The sequence below is a fragment of the Lycorma delicatula genome, chromosome 1 (genome assembly GCF_047948215.1).
Source record: "Lycorma delicatula isolate Av1 chromosome 1, ASM4794821v1, whole genome shotgun sequence".
Taxonomy (NCBI): Eukaryota; Metazoa; Arthropoda; class Insecta; order Hemiptera; family Fulgoridae; genus Lycorma; species Lycorma delicatula.
In genome coordinates, this window is record NC_134455.1 from 136,331,514 (window position 1) to 136,351,858 (window position 20,345).

At 30.4% G+C, this 20,345-nt stretch overlaps 1 protein-coding gene across 1 annotated transcript in view; it reads right to left on the reverse strand.

Moving 5' to 3' along the window:
• Window positions 1–544: 544 nt before the first annotated feature.
• Window positions 545–20,345, reverse strand: part of Ing3 (Inhibitor of growth family, member 3) — a 41,836-nt gene continuing 22,035 nt past the window's right edge. The window contains exons 6-9 of the mRNA XM_075361814.1: window positions 16,957–17,267; window positions 5,856–6,046; window positions 3,284–3,578; window positions 545–949 (exon numbers count right to left, since the gene is read on the reverse strand). Of these exons, the coding sequence (XP_075217929.1) occupies window positions 833–949; window positions 3,284–3,578; window positions 5,856–6,046; window positions 16,957–17,267 (914 nt within the window). The 3' untranslated portion in view covers window positions 545–832. The remainder of the gene's footprint in view (window positions 950–3,283; window positions 3,579–5,855; window positions 6,047–16,956; window positions 17,268–20,345) is intronic.

Here is a 20,345-nt window from a genome sequence, read left to right on the forward strand (position 1 = left end):
TTAATGAATAAAATTTGCCAAATGAACTCCGCATTGCCAGAGGTATTTAAAAAATTTTGAACAATAATCCAGGCTTTGAACCTTTGTGTCAAATTGAGTTTTATTAATGGGACAGGTGAACTTTTGCCTATAAGTGCTGACATAGCACTCAAATTCAAATACTGACCATTTATCTCTGTGGATGTGAAACGATCCTTTTCCACTTATAAAAATATTTTGAGTGATGGATGACAGAATCTTACTACTGAACATTTGGAACAGTACCTGATTGTTCAAGTTTATAAAACTAAAAAAATTTGAACTTTTCATGCATATTTCAAGCTTTTTATGTTGCATATAATCCTGTCTCTAGTTATATTCATATTCAGCCACTCTAATATATGTAAATTGTACAGCAGTATTAGTAAAAAAATTTCCTAAAATAAAGCTTGAATCCACATTAAACAGGAAGTAAACACAACATTTTTTTTATAATCAATCGGTTGCAAGCAATTATAAAGGGCACACAGAAAAAGGGTAATAAAATAATTAACATATATTGCAAGTTTTATATCTTTATTAAATGCCATTAAATACTGAAATACTTCACAATAAAAAATCATATGCCATTAAATACTGAAATACTTCACAATAAAAAATCATACACACATCCCACAAGAGTAAAGAATAAAAATGTTATAAAATTAATTGCGCAATTAAAACTACTACAGTTATCACATTCAGTCATATTCATATTCAGTCAGTCACTAATATATGTAAATTGTACAACAATAGTAGTAAAAAAATTTCCAAAAACAAAGCTTGAATCCACATTAAACAAAAAAATATTAATTCAATTTTTACGAGATCCACGTCTCTTCATAGCAGCTGTACACTGAGGGCAATACCATTTACCTTTTGGAGGATCTGTGATACCAACACAAGGATAATGATACCATTCATATGGACACTGAAAATAAACAAAACATTTAAGTTAACATAAATGCCAGGTAAAATGGTCTGTACATATATAAACATTCATATTTTGGAAAAATATAATTTTTATACTTTTTATTACATAGCTCATAATAATAAAATTCTGAATCGTGAAACAATAATATACATTATAAAATAAATAATATACATTATAAAATAATAATTGTGATTAATATTATTCTTCATCCAGTTTCTGTTACGACATTCATAAATTAAGATATAACATCTGGATATTACATATGCTATAACAACTAATTACATATATGCTGATATTAGAAACTGCTCCTTACAATATTTCAGCAAGTTTTACTATTTTTCAGCAATTTTCAATATATAAATATGTTTGATAAAAATTAATTATTAGCAACTATTTATCTAATACATCTATAGTAAGAATGAAAAATTTGTGAATCATGCAAAATAAATTATTAAAAATGTGAAATAAAACTTCAAGCGCAGTATATTTTGAATAGTTTTATTTTAGACAAATTAAAAAGTCAGTATGAGGGTTCTACTATTACAAGTAAATATATATAAAGCAACAATCTAGAATTTAAAATCATAATATTATTACTTATATGGTGTCTCATTCCCACTCTTATGTTAGATGAGTCATTTTCTTTTATATTTTCATAAAAAGCTTGATTGAATAAAATTAATCATTTTTAAAATTTTATATTTTGAAACTAGAAAAGAACAAAATCCCTCTCCTTGTCAACTGGTCACAATGTGCTACAAATGTACTTTATTACCTTAGCAACAGGTGGATGCATATATTTATCAGATATTTGTATATGATAACATTTTTTACAATAAAATTGAATACTTTTTCTAAATAATAGGTATAAGTCCCATTTTTACATATTGCTGCTGCAATGCTACAATTGCAATTCTATGCATGCATGATAATGTACACAATGATGAACAGAGCATACAACTGTCTTTGATTACCGATGATTTGGTGCATGCAGTTGATGACAAGATTAAAGGAAACTGATGATTCTGTTTTCTTATGATAAATTTTCAAACTGAATCTGAAAAATTGAATTTTTGATTTGTACATGCTAGGTGCCTGAGATGCTAATGTAATGATTGAGCAGCTTGTAATTTTTGACTCTGTAAGTAGAAGAATATGACATCTTCTTGAGTGTATGTTTACTGTGAGGCATGAGTCAAAAGTGTGACACATAATGCCTGAAATGAAACTTTAGACTGTGACATACTTTCATCCACAAAGATGAAGCCAATGTTTTCCACTTGGAAGATCATGTGCACAGTGTTTTGGGACCAAAAAGCAGTTTTGTTTTTCGACATCTTGCCTCAAGGCTGCGAAATCAATACTGCTGTTTATTGCAAACAAGTGAAAAAATTGTCATATGTGACCCAGGAGAAGTGATGTGGCTGCTTGACTGGGCATTATGTTGGTTCATGACAATGCACATCCACATGCTGCCACCATAATGCAACGTTTTGTCATGACCTTCAGTGGGAACAATTCAATCATCCTCTGCACAGCCCAGACCTTATACCTAGTGACTATCTCATTATGTTCCTGTGTAGTCAAATAATGGCGAAGTCAAAAAAATCATCAATATGTGACTTGCGCTGCAGGTGGCATTATTCTATGATAAGTATTACAGCATCTATCCTACTTGATATGTGCCTCAACAGGTTAGGAAGTATTTACAAAAACAGAGTAAGATTTTTGTACTTCAAAAGCAATAAAACTTTTATGTATGTTTTTGATATTTTTAATAGGTCTTTGAACTTACTTTCTGGATAACCTGTCATACATAATATGTAATACAAAAACAATTATCATGAAATAGACAGAACAAAGTCCACTTTTTGAGTACAGAAATATTGCAGAATAATTTTTCAAATCTTACTCTTGATTGTGATTTTTATACATAAATCTGCTATTTATTTATTGATCTTATGCATTCCTGAATGTAACATAATGTAACATGTTGCCCATCTTCAGGGCAACAAAGAGAAACATAGCTATACTAAGCCCTATTTTGGAACTGCTATTTCTTCAAAAAATTTTTTTATTTTTTGACATCACTGACATTATAACTATCTGGTAACTATAACGTTTTAATAGAATCTTCTAACTCAGTAAGTTAATCAAATTTCCCAAAAACAATTTTTTAAAAACTAAGCTAATTTATTTTCTTTGAGTTTACAATGGTACAGAATCAAAAGAGCAGGTAAAATGTGTATTAAAATTTAGGAGCATGCCTTATACTGTAAATGTTTTATATAATACAGATAAAAATAAGAGCAGTGATAAAAAGATACTTACAGTTTTATTATCACAAGCAACCATATCACCAAAAGCAACTTCATCACATATACAATAACGTGGCTCATTAGGATCATAAGTGACGTCAGTGTTACGTTCTGATGATTCTTGTGGGCTTGCTGGTATTGCAGAAACACCTTGTGATGTAGGTGGTACACCGCTAACACCTGAACTGGTACCAGACACACAACTTGAGTTTGAACTGCTTGAAGCGACATCAATAATAACACGGCTAGAACTACCACCGACAGCAACTTGGACACCTGAAGAACTACTAGTTGACAAACTTGACTTCCTGAAATCAAAGACCCAAAAGCATACATATGATAAGAGTTTCCAAAGAAAACTCTGTTCATCTCTGATGAAAAGAGAATTGAATAAATGAACAATTTAGTATTCTGCCAGGCTCCCATGAAACATTCAATAATTATCAGAATTTTCTTTTCTAAAACCATGCCACTCATTACAAGAATAATATTTCATAATTAAAATATTAGAAATTGTGTAACTAGTTACATTACATCATTAAATAAAATTTTGTAAAATTCATCATAGGAAAAAACCTAACAGGATGACTAGTTTCACAGAAAAAAGTAAAATAAAGTTCTGAAAATGCAATTAACTAAGAATTTTCATAACTATACTTCTTTTTTATACAGTTTTTTTGCTATGGTTTCTATGTAAAAGCCACTAATTTATGCTCCACTTTTTCATATAGCAGAAAATAATGGGTATAAAAAAGAAATTATCAAAAAAATGAATAAAAATAGAAATAAAAGAAGCGAAATTAAAACAAAAAAAAAACTATAAAGAAACCTTTAAATGACGTAAATTAACATTTACTGGGAAAGATATTTACCCAATTAAACAATTCTTTAGTAAATATAATATAAAAATGGATATAAATACAAATAATACACTAAAAAAGATTTTTAATAGTAATATAGAATAAAAGGAAATTTACAACAGTAATAGAATACACAAAATAAAATGTAAATGGAATGCAACATACATTAGACAAACAGGAAGAAAATAAAAATATAACGAACACATGAGATACGTTAAAAAATAAAAAACAAGATTTTAATTATGCAATGCATTTAATAAAAAAAGGACACCCCAATGAAAATGGAAAAAATCAATGAAATTAATTCACAACTGTGTTAAAAAAGGAAGAATGATCATTTTTGAAAGTTTAAATTTTTTAAATCATTAAATTATCAATTTAAAAATGATTATTTTAAAATAAAATGATAATTTTAAAATGATTTAAATTTATAATCATTAATCATTTTTGAAATCTTTAAATTAAAAAGAAACAATAAAATGATCATAAATGAACAGCCCAACAATCAAGCAGATATTCTTTTCAAGAACCTCAATTTAATGAAAACAGGAAATACATAAATAAAATTAAAAGATCAGTATAACCATTAATAACAAATAAACAAGAAGAAAGCCAGATAAGATATGACATCAAATTTAAGAGAGGGGCGTTGACTAAACGCTATATAAAGACCTTTTTTTGTCTGTTTAGCCTCCAGAACCGCTTTAAGGTATTACTTCAGAGGATGATATGTGTGAATTTAAATGAAGTGTAGTCTTGTACAGTATCAGGTAGACCATTCCTGAGATGTGTGGTTAATTGAAACAAAAATCCACAATCTGCCAGCCTCCAAGGCATGAGTAGCGTCTCGGACCTTCATACAGAGGTCCCAGGTTCAAATCCCAGTCAAGCAAGGCATTTTCACACTCTACAAAAATTGTCATTCACCTCATCGTTTGAAGTTATACCTAATGGTAGTCGTAGAGGTTAAAAATAAAATCCATAATTTATAATAAAATCCACAATCTAGTATTCTGTATAAAAATAACTGGATTTACTAGTATTTGAAGATTAGAACCCTTGATGTTGAAATCAGCTGATCAGCGATGACAAGTTCACAGCTAGACCAAGCTGCTGGTGGGTTACTATATAAAGACTAACAGTAATTTAAAAGTACCAGTACAATAAGTTTTGACAATGCAGTTGTTCTGAAACACGTCAACATATAATATAACAATGAAGCTTAGAAAGGTATACAGTACACAACATAGAAATTGTACTGTTCTTAGCTGAAAATATAATAATAATTATTAACTTAATAACAATGTCTTTCAATCTTAATTTAAAATTGGGTCATACCATTTTTCTTTACAGTTTAAATTGTAAAATAAAAATGTTCTTTGTTTAAAAAAAAGAAAAGAAATAATAATGAAACAAGATAGTCTTCGTTAACTACCCTTCTTCATCAAAAATAACTAACTAAGAGATAAATATAACAATACATATCTGCAAATGAGAGTACAGTTGTGAAAAAAAATTCATATGGCCAAGTCTCCAATTCACATTACGACAGCTACTAATATTATTTGAAAATAAACATTTTTTGAATTTCTGTCAACACTTATTATAACAGACTTCTAGAAAACATAATACCCCTTATCAAAACGCCAATTTTGATATAACATTAACTGCAAATTTCAAGTAAATTTTAATAGACTGAAAAACAATTAAAAAGTTTTCACATACTTCTTATGTTTTTTATGAGTGTCTTGAATAGCAGCAATGGCTGTCTGAGCAGCACCTGCAAGCTCTTTACTGATGCTAATTTCATGCCCTTGACCTTGTGAACCAGCACTAACTGTTGAGCCATGTTGACCAGCTGAATGTATTGCTTCATAAGATGCCTTCAAACTGGCTGTACGTCTACCTTGTTGCATCTATTAAAAACATAAATAGTAAAGAGATAAAATTTATGTGAATAAATAATTAATTTTTATGCAATGTTCTTGTTACACGAACAGCAAATAATGGCATAAAAGTGTGATTTAAAACTTGTATCAAAGCAGAAATATAATAATACTTAATATAATATATACTTAATATACTTCCAAGAGAAGTTTCATGTCCTGTTCCAAGTTACTGTTTAAATATTGCTCGCCTTACCGATTTAAGGCTGGCGCCCAAACTGAAAAAAACATTTTCACAGTATTTTTACGAACTTATAGGATAATTTAAATTTTACTTACACTAATATAGGTAAAGCTCTAAAGTTACTTAATTATTGAACGCAGATTATAAAAACTGACACTAGATCAAATATATTACCATTACACAAATTATTGTGCAGATGGATCAATCTCTATCAATAAAAGAAATTGTGATTTTATCTACAACACTGTTCAAACTGTAAAATAATTCCTATAGCCCTGTTCAGAAAGAAATGACTAATAAAATAAAAAATAACACTACAAGAGAAAATTTCAGAAATCAGATTAGAAATAGAATCTTCAAATTAAACCCAGTACTACTACTATTTGTGGATAATTTTAGTATATGTTACTATTTTGGTATACTATAATTATTGGATGGTCTTATATCAAATGACTAGACCTCTATACCATTTTGAAACTATTTTTATCAGCTCATGTCAGGTTTTTTAAAGCATTTTTATGTTACATCATGGATAGTATAATTAAATGAAGGATGAAAATATTCATTCAGTATGATCAGCACAGTGGATGGCTTTCTGACAATGATTATCTCATTAAAATAATTAAAGAAAAATTAGTAAAAACAAATTGCTTGTGATTTCAGTAATCATACTTTTTTTCCCCTAAAGATTCAATTTGAAAATGATTTGAAAACATTATTACAGGACTAAAAACCAAAATGTACAAGAATTATATGAGTTTTTGACAGGTAGTGAAATGTAGGTTTTTCATTAATCTGAAAATAAAACAATGTGTTTCAGAAAATGCCATAAAGCATCATAAAGGAAAAATTTCTTAAACATAGACATATAAGTCAAACACTTAAAATAAAATACAACATATTGTACTTTTGTATAAGTACAATATGTTGTATTTTATTGCAGAAATATGCTAACTATAGCACACTTCTTAACTTTGCAGTGGGTGCAGAATATAAATGTAAGATACAGCAATGACCATTGTGAAATTTTACAATTCACTCTATACGTTTGGTAAACTTTATGAGTATAATGCAATGTCCAGTAAGTCCCATCACCTTGATTTAAGAAAAAAAATTACAAAAAAAACGCTCCAACTGACTATCATTGACTTCATTATATAAAATTGTAAAAATCTCCATGAACACTTAGATTTTTTTAAAATTAGAGTTACCTAACTAAACACTTATTACAATATAATTATAAATACATGATTCATCTAATATTTATTACCCTTCAGAGCTCTAAATTTTTGATAGTATAGGAGTAGAAAACACCAGAAGTATGAGCTGATTTCAGTTTATTATAGAACACACAGCAGTACATAATCATTAAATGTCTGTCATTAACTATTTTTTTAAATATTTAAGGCTACAATTGTATCAGTAAAATTATAGCACATGAAGCAAACAAACAGCAGTTTGACAAAACTGATATCTAAAATTCACACTTATTGGTTGCTTAAATGATAAGTAAACTGTTAGTTTTCCATTATTCATCAAAAAAGGAAAATTTAATTGCCAAAATCTTTGATAAACTCCTTTCATTAAAATTCAGCATTCAGTTCTTACTGATGCATTTATACATAAAACAAAAATATAAAAATTTGCTGAGTAAATTTTAACAATGTTTAGTGTTACTGTGTACAGAGATCTTTTGAATTGTTCCAAGGATGGAGTCACTGAAGAGTTAAATTTGCAAAGAGGACATATGCAGAAAATTAAATATAAGAAGAAACAATCAGACACTGACATTTGCCTATATATCTTTTAAACAGACTGTCACGTCAGAGAAAAAATGTGCTGGAATATATCAATTAGATGCGAGAGGTTTTTATTTCAATATCATTGTGTTGCTATAGATGTCAGCAATTAAGATTATTTTTTATTCGCCTTTTTTCTGGGCGAAAAACATTTTGACATTATCATTGCTTGAACATGACATATGTATGTTTAAAAAAACTAAACTTTAAAAATCCACAATTAAAAATTTAATAAAAACATCCAGAAAACAAACTATGAAATATAAATATAAAACCTAATAGAATAACAAAAATTGAAAAAAAAATAAAAACTTAAAATAAAAAATAAAAAAATAAAAAAAATAAAAAGTGGAAATTTAAGAACAAAATTAAAATATTAAAAACAAAGACAAAACAAAAAACTTAAACTAAAATGTTAAGACACAAAACATAAAACTACTGTAAAAAAAACCTAAAAACACTATTAAAACGTATGTAAAATATTAGCACCCCAGAGAAACATAAACACCTGGTCCTAAACTTCTTTATTTTTACCCAGGATGTGATGAAAATTCCTGGGCAATTTAAATTTACGACTCAAGGCTGCGTAACGTTTGCATTCCACAAGAATGCGTCGCACAGTCAAGCAGCAGTTGCATCGCATGCATACTGGTGCATTTACTGTTGATATCAGATACCCAAGAAGAAACATGTGCGCACATACATGTGTGTGTGTGGGTAAATATATATGTGTGCACACATTTCTGTGTAAATCCATCCTGATGAAATACGCAGAATTTGCCTTCATGTATCAATTGTAAAAGACATCATCTAACTCATTCCACAAAATGCCTAGCACAAAAAATAGCCATAGGAATAATATAAATTAAGAAGCTATAAAAACTTTTTCCTATAGAAGATAAATTATTTTGAAGCATGAAACAATCAACAGTAAAATGCTGAAACAGACAGTGTTATGTTCATGCTGCTTCATCACCTAAGCAGATACATGGTACAAAACAGATTATAAGAAATATACAATTAACTGTAATAAATATGGTTGAGTACATAATCAATGAGACACTTCAAATTTTAGTCAGAGCATGAAAACTCTACATCATAAAAATCTAAGCCATCATCTGTAAAAAACTAGAAAGATTAAATCCAAAATTTCAGACGCTCTCACTGTAAAGGTTTAAGATAAAAAAAAGGACCAGGTAAATATAACGAAGCCTCCCAAATTATAGAGGACTCTTAAAAAAGGAAAACCAGCAGGAAGCACACCTGCCAACTTAACTCAATAGCAAATGATTTGGACGCTTCCCTTCTTTGCAACTCTTTCCAAAGGATTAGGTGAAATTATTATTGAGCCCTCTAATATTATTTTCCCTGACATGAAGGTTTTCAGGAAAATTACTGATTTTCTTTATTTTGCCATGTACTCCACAGGCAACCCCAAAGTATTAAAAAAATACAAAATAAAATAAAAAATTATACAAACCAGGAAAAAATAAAATATAAACTAAAAAAACCAGTCATAAAAAAGAAAAAAAACATAAAATCATTAAAAAAGATTACAAGTTTTCAATAAGACTTTTCTTGAAGGAACCTGTGGATTATAATATGAATAAATCTTTTGGTAGAGTAACCTACACCTTAAAAACTGTCAAGTCACAATGAATGATCATCAAAAATTACAGTTCAATGCAAAGGGAAGAATTTAAGAGAATCTTTTAAATAAATAAACTCTTAGTAAGTACTTATACAAAATTTTACCTATAAAATAAGCTGTCTGAATAAGGAATAATATGGTAATCTCTCCTAATATCAAAAACAAACCTCAGAGCATATTGCAAAAATTATTAATACTTATTATCCAGAAAAATCATTGTAAACAATACAACAATAATTTTAAAATGCGATAATCAGTATCTTAAAAAATTATTTGAATAGACAGAGAAATAAAAAGTACTCAGCTCTTTTTTTGATACCAACAAAACCTTTTAGCTGGTTACAAACATAAGTCACTTACTTACACAAACTGAAAGTTTTGTCAATCTGAACATCCTAACATACTTATCATACACAAGAGCAACACTTTCCACCAAAGCACATACTGAATATTAACATCAGCTATAAAACACCAATCAAAGCCTTTGGCTTATTGGTATTAAGTAAAAAATCTAGAGCCTTAGCTCAAATACCAAGCAGGCCACATCAAAATTTGCCATTTTGACTGCAATTAACAAATACACCAAAAAGACGTGCAATTCAGTTGTAAATCATCAGTAACAATATCATCAAGGAGTAAACAAAATAAGAGTTGCCACAAAACAAATACATAGGGAACACCTGAAGTCATAGGAAGACATTCATTCAGTTATAGTTACCACTTTACTGCTGATTTGAAAAATCCACGTTGAGTTTTTCAAGCTTGTACAATAAAATGTAATGCCCAGGAGAAATCAAATAAGGCAACAGAGTTAATTTCCGATGGAGCCATCACATAATGAATGTCACCTTCAACAAAACGTAGGAGTACTGCAGTGCAAATTAAATCAAGATTGAAATTTTGCAAAAGCATTATTGTGTAAATTGATTCTGAAAAATTTCTCCAAAACCTTAGAAACATCAAAGGATCAAATCCTTTTGATTATTATAATCAGAAGAGATACAAAGAGGTAAGACTTTAGGAATAAGGTGGATATGGGAGTATTTACATAACGGTCGAGAAAAACAGCACACTAAAGTGAAATAATTAAAAATATATATCAGTAAGCGTAAAATAACTGTAAGAATCTTTTTACAATAAAAATTACCATCTAGGGATTTTTCCTAATGCCAGTATGTGAAATGCCTGACAGATAGCAAATATGTCAGCTGTTTTACAATTTTATACAGATTTGACATACTTTGTACAGAAGTATCATTCATTGCTAATCTTTTAAATAATAATAACAACCATGTATTGTTACTCTGTTCGAAACTCTAAAATGAACAATGTTTTTAAGTTTACAAATTTATAAAACGATTGAAGTATATTTGAAAAATATTAAATTAATGTTTCTGTCTGAGAGGAGGGTCAGTGGTATAGCATTATTATCAACTATTTGAATGGTATAGAGGATAAAACTGGCACAAAATTATTTTGAAATTTAAGCATAAATTTAAACTAAAATTTGCAATTGTACATTGTAAATTTACAATAGCAATCTACTTTGCTTTATTTCATAGTATTGCTACATATGGCATCATAGCGTGGGGAGGCGCTTATGGTAATTAATGGGATTAATACCTTGATCTCATTACAGAAGAGAATGTTTAAAATTAGTTTTAAAGACAATAATCACAATAGTGCCTTTAAACATAACAGAATGTTTCATTATTGAATCAGTTATTCACAATTACAATGATTTAAGAAATAAATTTCTACAATCAAACAGCAAAACGAGAAATAAAAGCATAATAATTCCAAGAATCAATAAGATTTTATCTGCAAGAAATAACAAGTACATTGCTGTGAAATATTTCAACCAACTGCCTATTGAGCTGAAAAATATCAATTCGTCAGTAAAAAGTATTAAAACCAAAGTGATAAAAGTGGATCAGGACTAAGAACATAAATTTATAATTAGAGTGTTATGAATATGAAAATTTTAAAATTGTTACATTTGTAATTAATTATATACACATATTTAACTGAATTGTGGGTGATAAAGGGGAAAAGGTGAATTTAATAAGATTACTTTAACTATTGATTGTTATTTAGCTATAAGATACCAGAACTATGAACAGGTAACTCAGATTACCTCTATAGGCTGAGAGTTTGTTTCATATATTTTTGTATACTTAAACTTAACTCAATGTATTTGCTGGTTAAATAAATAAATAAATAAATTCAACCATATGAAATCTGATTTAAAAAAAAAATAATAATTTTGTAGTAAAATTTTAAGCATTACAATGTGATGCATACTTAGTTACTTGATACCTACTGGAGTTATTACTTATTTCCATATTTATTTATTTTGTAGAGAATATTACTTAAAAAAAAGTAAACCAAATTTCAATGAAATAAATCAATTCTGGAGATTTAAATTTCTATTCAAAAAAAATAATAAAATAAAATCACAGTAAGGTCTAAAAAAGAGATTTCTAGATCTATGTTTATTTAAAGGAATTTTTTCTTGTATGGATATTATGAAAACACTGTTGAAATTTTGGATAACATATTTTATAAACCCCGTTTATGTTAGTATTACATTACAACTGATATTTAAAAAAAAGTGCCATAACATTAACTTAAAATACTGTACAATATTAATAAATTTAGAAAAGGAAATTATTATGTATACTCAGTTATATACGTAATTAAAATTAAGAGAAACATTATCACAATAAACTAAACAATAAATAAATATATTAAAAAAATATTTTTAATTAAATCACAATAAATCATACAAGCCTGCAAAATTTGGGTTGTGTAATGTATTTAACTTTTGATAATTGATTTCTATGTATGTTTTAGGACTGAATTCAAAAATATACTTCATTTTTTATCATCATGTCAGGAGTTGTAAATCGCAATTTCTTTGTACATTTCAAAATTTGTAAAATTGCAAAAATGTGATACTATAAAACGATTTTTTTAAATAATAAATTAATGCAATATATTTACTTTTTTAGCTTATACTGTGCATTCTTGTAGCGAAACAGCTGAGTGGTCTGAAGAGGTGGGCCAGGGGGGGATTGGGTTGAAGATGACGAGACAGTGTGAGAGTTGGCTCTCTAATGTTCAGTTAAAGCATAGAGTTGACAGCTTAGCTGACAGGTTGTGACAAGACTTAACAAGAAGCAACATGTTTATTGACAGCTATCTGCACGTTGTGCAGATAGCTGTCAAGTACTGTTTCTACTATCAGTACTGTTTCAACCATCAGCGTGCACGAATCAAGCTTTTTTCCATCCCCCATGATCGTTTTTGTCAGTGGAAAATATATTTTCTGGCCATAAAGCAAACTTTCCGTTTTCAAAATAGCTGCAAAAATTCTGCAGTTTCTTTTTGTTACATTTGTGGTATGTTAGTTGTGGAAAAGCAAAAAAAAAATATAACAAGTTTCATTTGTGAAGTGCACCACACATATTTCAGAGTGTAAGTAGGAGATCAAAACAAAACTTGGACACCCCACTACATTTGCTACACATGTGTTGAAGCACTTAAGATGTGATCAAAGGGTGAATAACAAGCATTCTAATTTAGAGTTCCAATGGTGTGGTGAGAGCCACGAAATCACACCAACGATTGATAGTTTTGTTCGACTGGTGTTCATGGTTTCAATTTGAAGAATAAAAAAAGAATCGTCTATTCAAATACGCCATCCACTTTACACCCAGTTCCTCATGGTCCAGATGTACCAGAGCCAATTCCACCAGAAAATTTACCTGAAATAGATGGTTCCACAAATGATTTAAATGAAGAAAACCTTGAAGAGTATGAACTCTGAGATAGCTGTGCACCAAAGTTTTATACACAGTCTGAACTAAACAATTTGGTTCGAGACTTACATTGACCAAAGAAAATTCAAAATTGCTTAGTTCGAGGCTTAAACAGAAGAACCTGCTAGCAGCTGGCATCTCATTTTCCTGGTTCAGGTACAGAAAAAAGAATTTAAAAGAAGGAGAATTAGTTTCTGCACTGATGTATGTGGACTTTTGACTCGATTCAACATTCCTATGAAAGTACCAACTGGAGACTGTTCATAGATTTGTCCAAAGGAAGCCTCAAAGTTGTCCTTCTTCACAATGGGAATATGTATCTGTCAATACCTATTAGATACTCTGCCTATTTAAAAAAGGTTTACGGTAATTTGGAGTTCGTTCTCAATAAAACTAAATATGACAATAATAAGTGGATTACATGCAATAATCTCAAAATAATATTGAAGTTTATATCTCAATATTGAAGTTTTATATCTCAAAATAATATTGTTGTTTGACAACAAGGACACACAAAGTTTCCTTGCCTTTTGTGTGAATGGAACAGCAGGGACAGAGAAAATCACTGAATAAGGAAAGATTGGCCAAAAAGAGCTTCATTAGAACCTGGAATCAAAAATGTGCTCCAAAAAGCTCACAGATACAAATAAAGTTCTCCTTCAAGTTAGGCTTGATGAAGCAATTTGTCAAAGCCTTACCAAAAGAGGGTAAATGTTTAAAATATATCTGTGAAAAATTTCCAGTCTTATCAACCATCAAACTAAAAGAGTGTCTTTACTGGTCTTGACATTAGAAAACTTCTCATAGATGGTAATTTTGAGAAACAAAAAGCTGCAGAAAAAGAAGCCTGGGGAGCCTTTGAAGATGTAGTAACCAAAGTTTCTGGCCAATAAGAAGGATCCAAACTTCAAACCAACCGTTGAGAACATGCTGCGCAAGTAAAGAATTTAGGCTGTTCCATGAGCTTGAAGGTTCACTTCCTGAATTCACATGTGAACTATTTTCCTGAAAATCTGGGTGCTGTTAGCAAAGAGATGGTTGAGAGATATCAGGACATGAAAGAAATGAAAAGGAGGTATTAAGGAAAATGGACTACTACGATGATGGCAGAATTTGCCGGATGTTACACCTAGATAAACTCTATAAAGAATATAGAAGGAACATAGAATATAAGCTGTTCAAAGAAACCTCAACATATGGAAGAAAATTGTAAGCATTTTACATACTTTGTCATTACAAGTGGGTGTAGAGGGGGAATGGTTTCCAAAGGCATGACATACCTCATAAAAATTAATTAAATAAATAAAAATAAATTAATTTAAAAATGCACTATAATAGAAATTAGGCTTATATTACGGCAATTTTCATTAGAAATTAAGGGGTCAATGGTGCCCCCTGGCCTCCTCTTCAGACCACTGAACTGTTTAGTTACAAGAATTCATAGTACAAGCTAAAAAAGTGAATATATATTATAATAATTTATTATAAAAAAAAATTATATCTATTTTATTATATCACATTTTCAGAGTTTTTCAACATTTTACAAATTTTGAAATTTGCGATTGTGAAAAATCCTGACGTGATGGAAAAATTAAGGTTATTTTCAGATTCAGAGTTAAAAAATGCAAAAAAAAATCATCAAAACTAAAAAACACAAACATCGCAGGCTTGTGTTACCAGTAACAAGTAATGCAAGAATATCCAAATTTATCATAAAGCAAATGAAAATTAATAAAATACAATAAATGTGTATTATCCAAACAAAATATTTTATCATACGCTATTTTATTATTACAATACAAAGCATAATGTAGGTAACTACGCAAACAATATGCATATAAAAATAAATCAATACCATATATTATTTATATAATATAAGGGTTATTTTTTTTTTCAAGGTCCGATCGGTCACGAAATTAAAACCACAGTGAAAATAAAAAATTTTTATTTGTAACAAGTACTTACATAGCTTTCCTATTTCTCTACATAGTCACCACTCCGATTTAGACATTTGTCGTAGCGTGGTACCAACTTTCCAATACCCTCATCATAGAACGGAGCCGCCTATGTTCCCAAGCATCTTGGGAACCCATCTCGCACACAGTCTGCGGTACTGAAGACTCTCACTCACAATGGTGTAGAGAGCTGACCTTGAAATTTCAGGAAACGAATCACTCAAAACAGAAATTGTGAACCGACGATTTTCTCGAATTGCCTCATCCATTCGCTCAATCATCGGTTAACACTTGCTTCCTTCCCTGACCGCCTGCATCATGAACATCTGTACGTCCTGCTTTAAAGTTCTTGCACCATTGTCGCACTTTGCTGTTATTCATTGAAGTTTCACCGTACACATTACTTATTCGTCTATGAATTTCAACGGCATTACACACCTCAGCCTGAAGAAATCTAATTACCGCACGCACTTTACACTTGGTGGGAGATGATATTGTTGTATAGATGTTTACATGCTAGCTGCGTGTTCAGAACTAAACGAAGTGACGCGGTGTGATTGAAGGCCATACTAGAGACACTGCGCAACACATATGCGCAAAGGTTCATCTGATTTTTGAGCGGGTTTTTATTTCGCAACCGATTGGACCTTGAAAAAAAATAACCCTCGTATAACCATTCCTAGATATGCATACATACAAACACTTCCACAAAATTGTTTACCAATTTCTCCAATGAAGAACAAAAAGTGAAATAATATGAAAATAGAGAGGAGGCTGATAGGCAAGCCAAATAAAAATATAATTTGCCTTTTTATTTTAGCTACAGGTGATACCCATATGTTACGTTACATTACAGATAGGTCCTTTACATCATATAAAGACACGTGGCTTGCAGGTGAAAATTTATGACAAATGTCAATGAGCTCTTAAGAATTATTTCAATTTTCATTTTAGTTTTGATTCTTGTCTATTTTACAATTGTGTTATTCTACATTGTTGTATTTATTTTGAGTAAGTTCCTTTACTCTTTATTAAGTTCTATTGTTTTATTAGTGGCAAAGTGCTAAGAAAATATTAATATTAATCTTAATATTTTTAACAATTGTTAATTAATTGTTATTAATTTTCAACAATTAATATTTTTTAACAATTACCATGTGGTGAATGATTTATAATATTATTAATTGTTGTTATAATATTACTAATAAAGAGATTAGATATTCAAGAAATTTAATTTCTTTACTTTAATCAAGCCAATCTAACTCCATAAAATTCTAAACACTTTTAAAAGGAAAGCGTTAATTTAGTTTTCAAAATATTTCAAACACAAAAAATTATTATTCTAAATAAAAAATAAAAGTGGAAGGTAGAGAATTTTTAATCAGACAATTTAATCTGATGTAAACACATTGAGGACATAAAAAATTTCTCAATACATATATAAGAACTTATACACAGTCTAGATACCTGCTGTGTTGCAGCAATGGCTTGTGAAGCAGCTGCAGCAATAGCTGTACCACCAGCACCTATGTGATCGAGTGAATATTTAACTTGAGGAGGAGGCTGAGGCGATGACGGCATAACAGACTGTACTGTTGGTGCTGTCGGCATTCTCAGATCTGGTAAAAGCTTTTCTACTGTAGCCAACCTTTTATGTTGGATATGTTCAACATTATGTCCACTTACAGCACCGGCACTGCTACCAGTACTTGTACTGCTGCTGCTGCTACTGCTACTTGTACTCACTGCCATATTATCACGATCACGACGTTTTTCACCTACAATGGTAACACAGATATACAAAGCAATATTGCAGCACATACACAGTAACATTCATAATATAATTTTAGATAAAAATAGGAAGAATTAAATTCGTTAAAACAGATTTTTATAACAAACGCCATTATTTTTTAGAATTAATTTTTAACATTATTTCCACCAACACTGTCGTAATATTGAATTAATTTTAATTAATTTTTTCTTTTAGTCTTCATTCACTTGACTTGTTTGATGCAGCTCTCCAAGCTTCCTTATCTAATGCTAGTCATTTCATTTGGTATATTCCCTACATCCTACATCTCTAAAAATTTGTTTTCCATATTCCAAACGTCGTCTGCCTGCAAACTTTTTCCCATCTACTGGTCCCTCCAATATCAAAGTGACTTTTCCAGGATGCCGTACGATGTGACCTATAAGCCTGTCTATTCTTTTGGCTAAATTTTTCCAAATGCTTCTTCTTTTCATCAATTTGTCACTTTATCCATCCATCTGATTTTTAACATTCTCCTATAACACCGCATTTCAAAAGCTTCTAATCTTTTCTTCTCAGGTACTCCAATCATCCAAGTTTCACTTCCATATAAAGCTGCTCTTCAAAAACGTTTTCCTGACATTTACATTAATTTTTGATGTAAGCAAATTATATTTCTGATTGAAAGCTTGTTTTACTTGTACTATTCGGCAATTCGGAATTTTATATCGCTGTTTTGTCCATCTTTATAAATTCTACTTCCCAAATAACAAAATTTTTCAACCTCCATAGTCTTTTCTCATCCTATTTTTTCATATAGTGGTACATCTACATTATTTCTTACTACATTTCGTTACTTTCTTTTTTTCTTGTTTATTTTCAAGCAGTAGTTCTTGCGTAGGAATTCATCTATGCCAATCATTGTTTCTTTTAATTCTTTTTTTACGCTCGACTAGAATTATACAGGGCGTTTCATAATGTTCTTCGGAGTTTGAAAATTCATTAACAAAAAACAATTTCACTCATAAGAATAAAACAAGTACTGTACGAAAGAGTACTTCAAATAGTTTTTTGCACATATACTAGGCTGTTAGTAAATCAGTTACTAGGCAGTTAGTTTACTCGCTAGGCGTCGACAGTACAGAAAATGGCTGCCACGGGAAGCGAGAAGTCGTTTTGTGTGTTAGAATTTCACTTGTCAAAGTCAGTAATTTCTGTGCAACGTGCGTTTCAGTTGAAATATCATAAGGAGCCACCAAGTGACAATTCAATTCGTGCATGGTATAAACAATTCAGTGAAACCAATTGCTTGTACAAGCGAAAATCAACTGGTTGTCCATCAACCTCAGAAGTCAATGTTGAACGTGTGCTGCATGCACATGTTCGACATTGAAACACTGCGAATGAAACTTGCACAGTTTCATTCGCAGCCCATCAAAATCGACTGTGGCTGCAGGCATAGAATTAGGAATTCCGAAAACAATAGTGTGGAGAGTTCTCCGTAAACGTTTATTATGGAAACCGTACCATCTTCAATTAATCCAGCGTCTTTCTGATGGAGGAAAACATGTTGTTAGATGAAGGTTTTCTAAACAAGATAATTTTCAGTGATGAAGCTACTTTCCATATGAGCGGCAAAGAATACCGTCATAACATGTGAGTTTGGGAAATTGAAAACACACACGCTTATGTGGAACACATTCGGGATTCTCCGAAAGTAAACATTTTTTGTGCAATCTCTCGTGAGGCAGTGTATGGGCCGTTCTTTTAAATGGAAACGACAGTAACCAGCATGATATACCTGGACATGTTTCAATTATGGCTTATACCTCAGCTACTCAACGACTTCATTTTCCAGCAAGATGGTTGTCCTGCCCATTTTCATAACAAGATTCGACAGTACCTTAACGCAACATTACACCGGCACTGGATAGGACGTGCGTTTGAAGAAGACCAACACATAATGCTGTGGCCACTAGGATCACCAGACCTCATGCCATGTGATTTCTTTCTCTGGGGTTACATGAAAGATAACGTGTTTATCCCACCAATGCCGCACGATATCGCTGAGCTAAAGGATCTCATAATCAATGCAATCAACTTTATCGAAAATGACATGTTAGAACGAGTTTGGAAAGAGCTAGACTTTCGTGTTTATGTGTGCCGTGTCACCAGAGGAGCACATATGGAACATTATAGATTTTAACAAAAATTTTGAGTCCCTGCATCACCTTGTACAACTTTCATTTAGGTAAGTGAAATACATTTTTGTACTGAATTTTTGTATCTCCTAAGAACATTATGAAACGCCATGTACCATCAGCAAATCGTAGCATCCTTTAATTATCTTTTCAACTTGCACTGTTACTTCAGATCTAAATTGTTCTTTAACTTCATTAACTGCTAATTTTATGTAAAGATTAAAAAGTAATTGTGATAGGGAACATCCTTGTCGACTCCCTTTTTTTATTATGGCTTCTTTCTTATGTTCTTCAATTATTACTGTTGCAGTTTGGTTTCTGTAAATGTTAGCAATTGTTCTTCTATCTCTATACTTGAACCTTAAATTTTTTAAATGCTCAACATTTTATTCCAGTCTACATTATCAAATTCCTTTTCTAAGTCTATAAATGCCAAGTATGTTGGGTTTTTGTTTAATCTTCCTTCTACCATTAATCTGAGTGCTAAAATTGCTTCCCTTGTCCCTATACTTTCCTAAAACCAAATTGGTCTTCTCCTAACACTTTTTCCACTCTCCTCTCAATTCTTCTGGACAGAATTCTAGCTAAAATTTTTGATGCATGAGTTATGCTAACTGTTTTGTATTCTTTTAAAATATGTTGATCTGATAAAATGATGCCACCTAAGAAAACAGCCAATATTGCACAGCTCTTGCAACAATATCACCACTGTCATATAGCAGAATTGGTCTGTTTTAAAATCAGTATAAAATCAGAAGAAAGTAAAAAAATTATAAACAGTCTATTTTTATGAACCGTTTTGGTTATAATCCAGCCAAATAAGTTGGTTTCACATTATTTCCATTTAAAAAATGGATTATGGACCACATTTCAAAACCTATCTTAAACATTGAAAATGTAAAAAC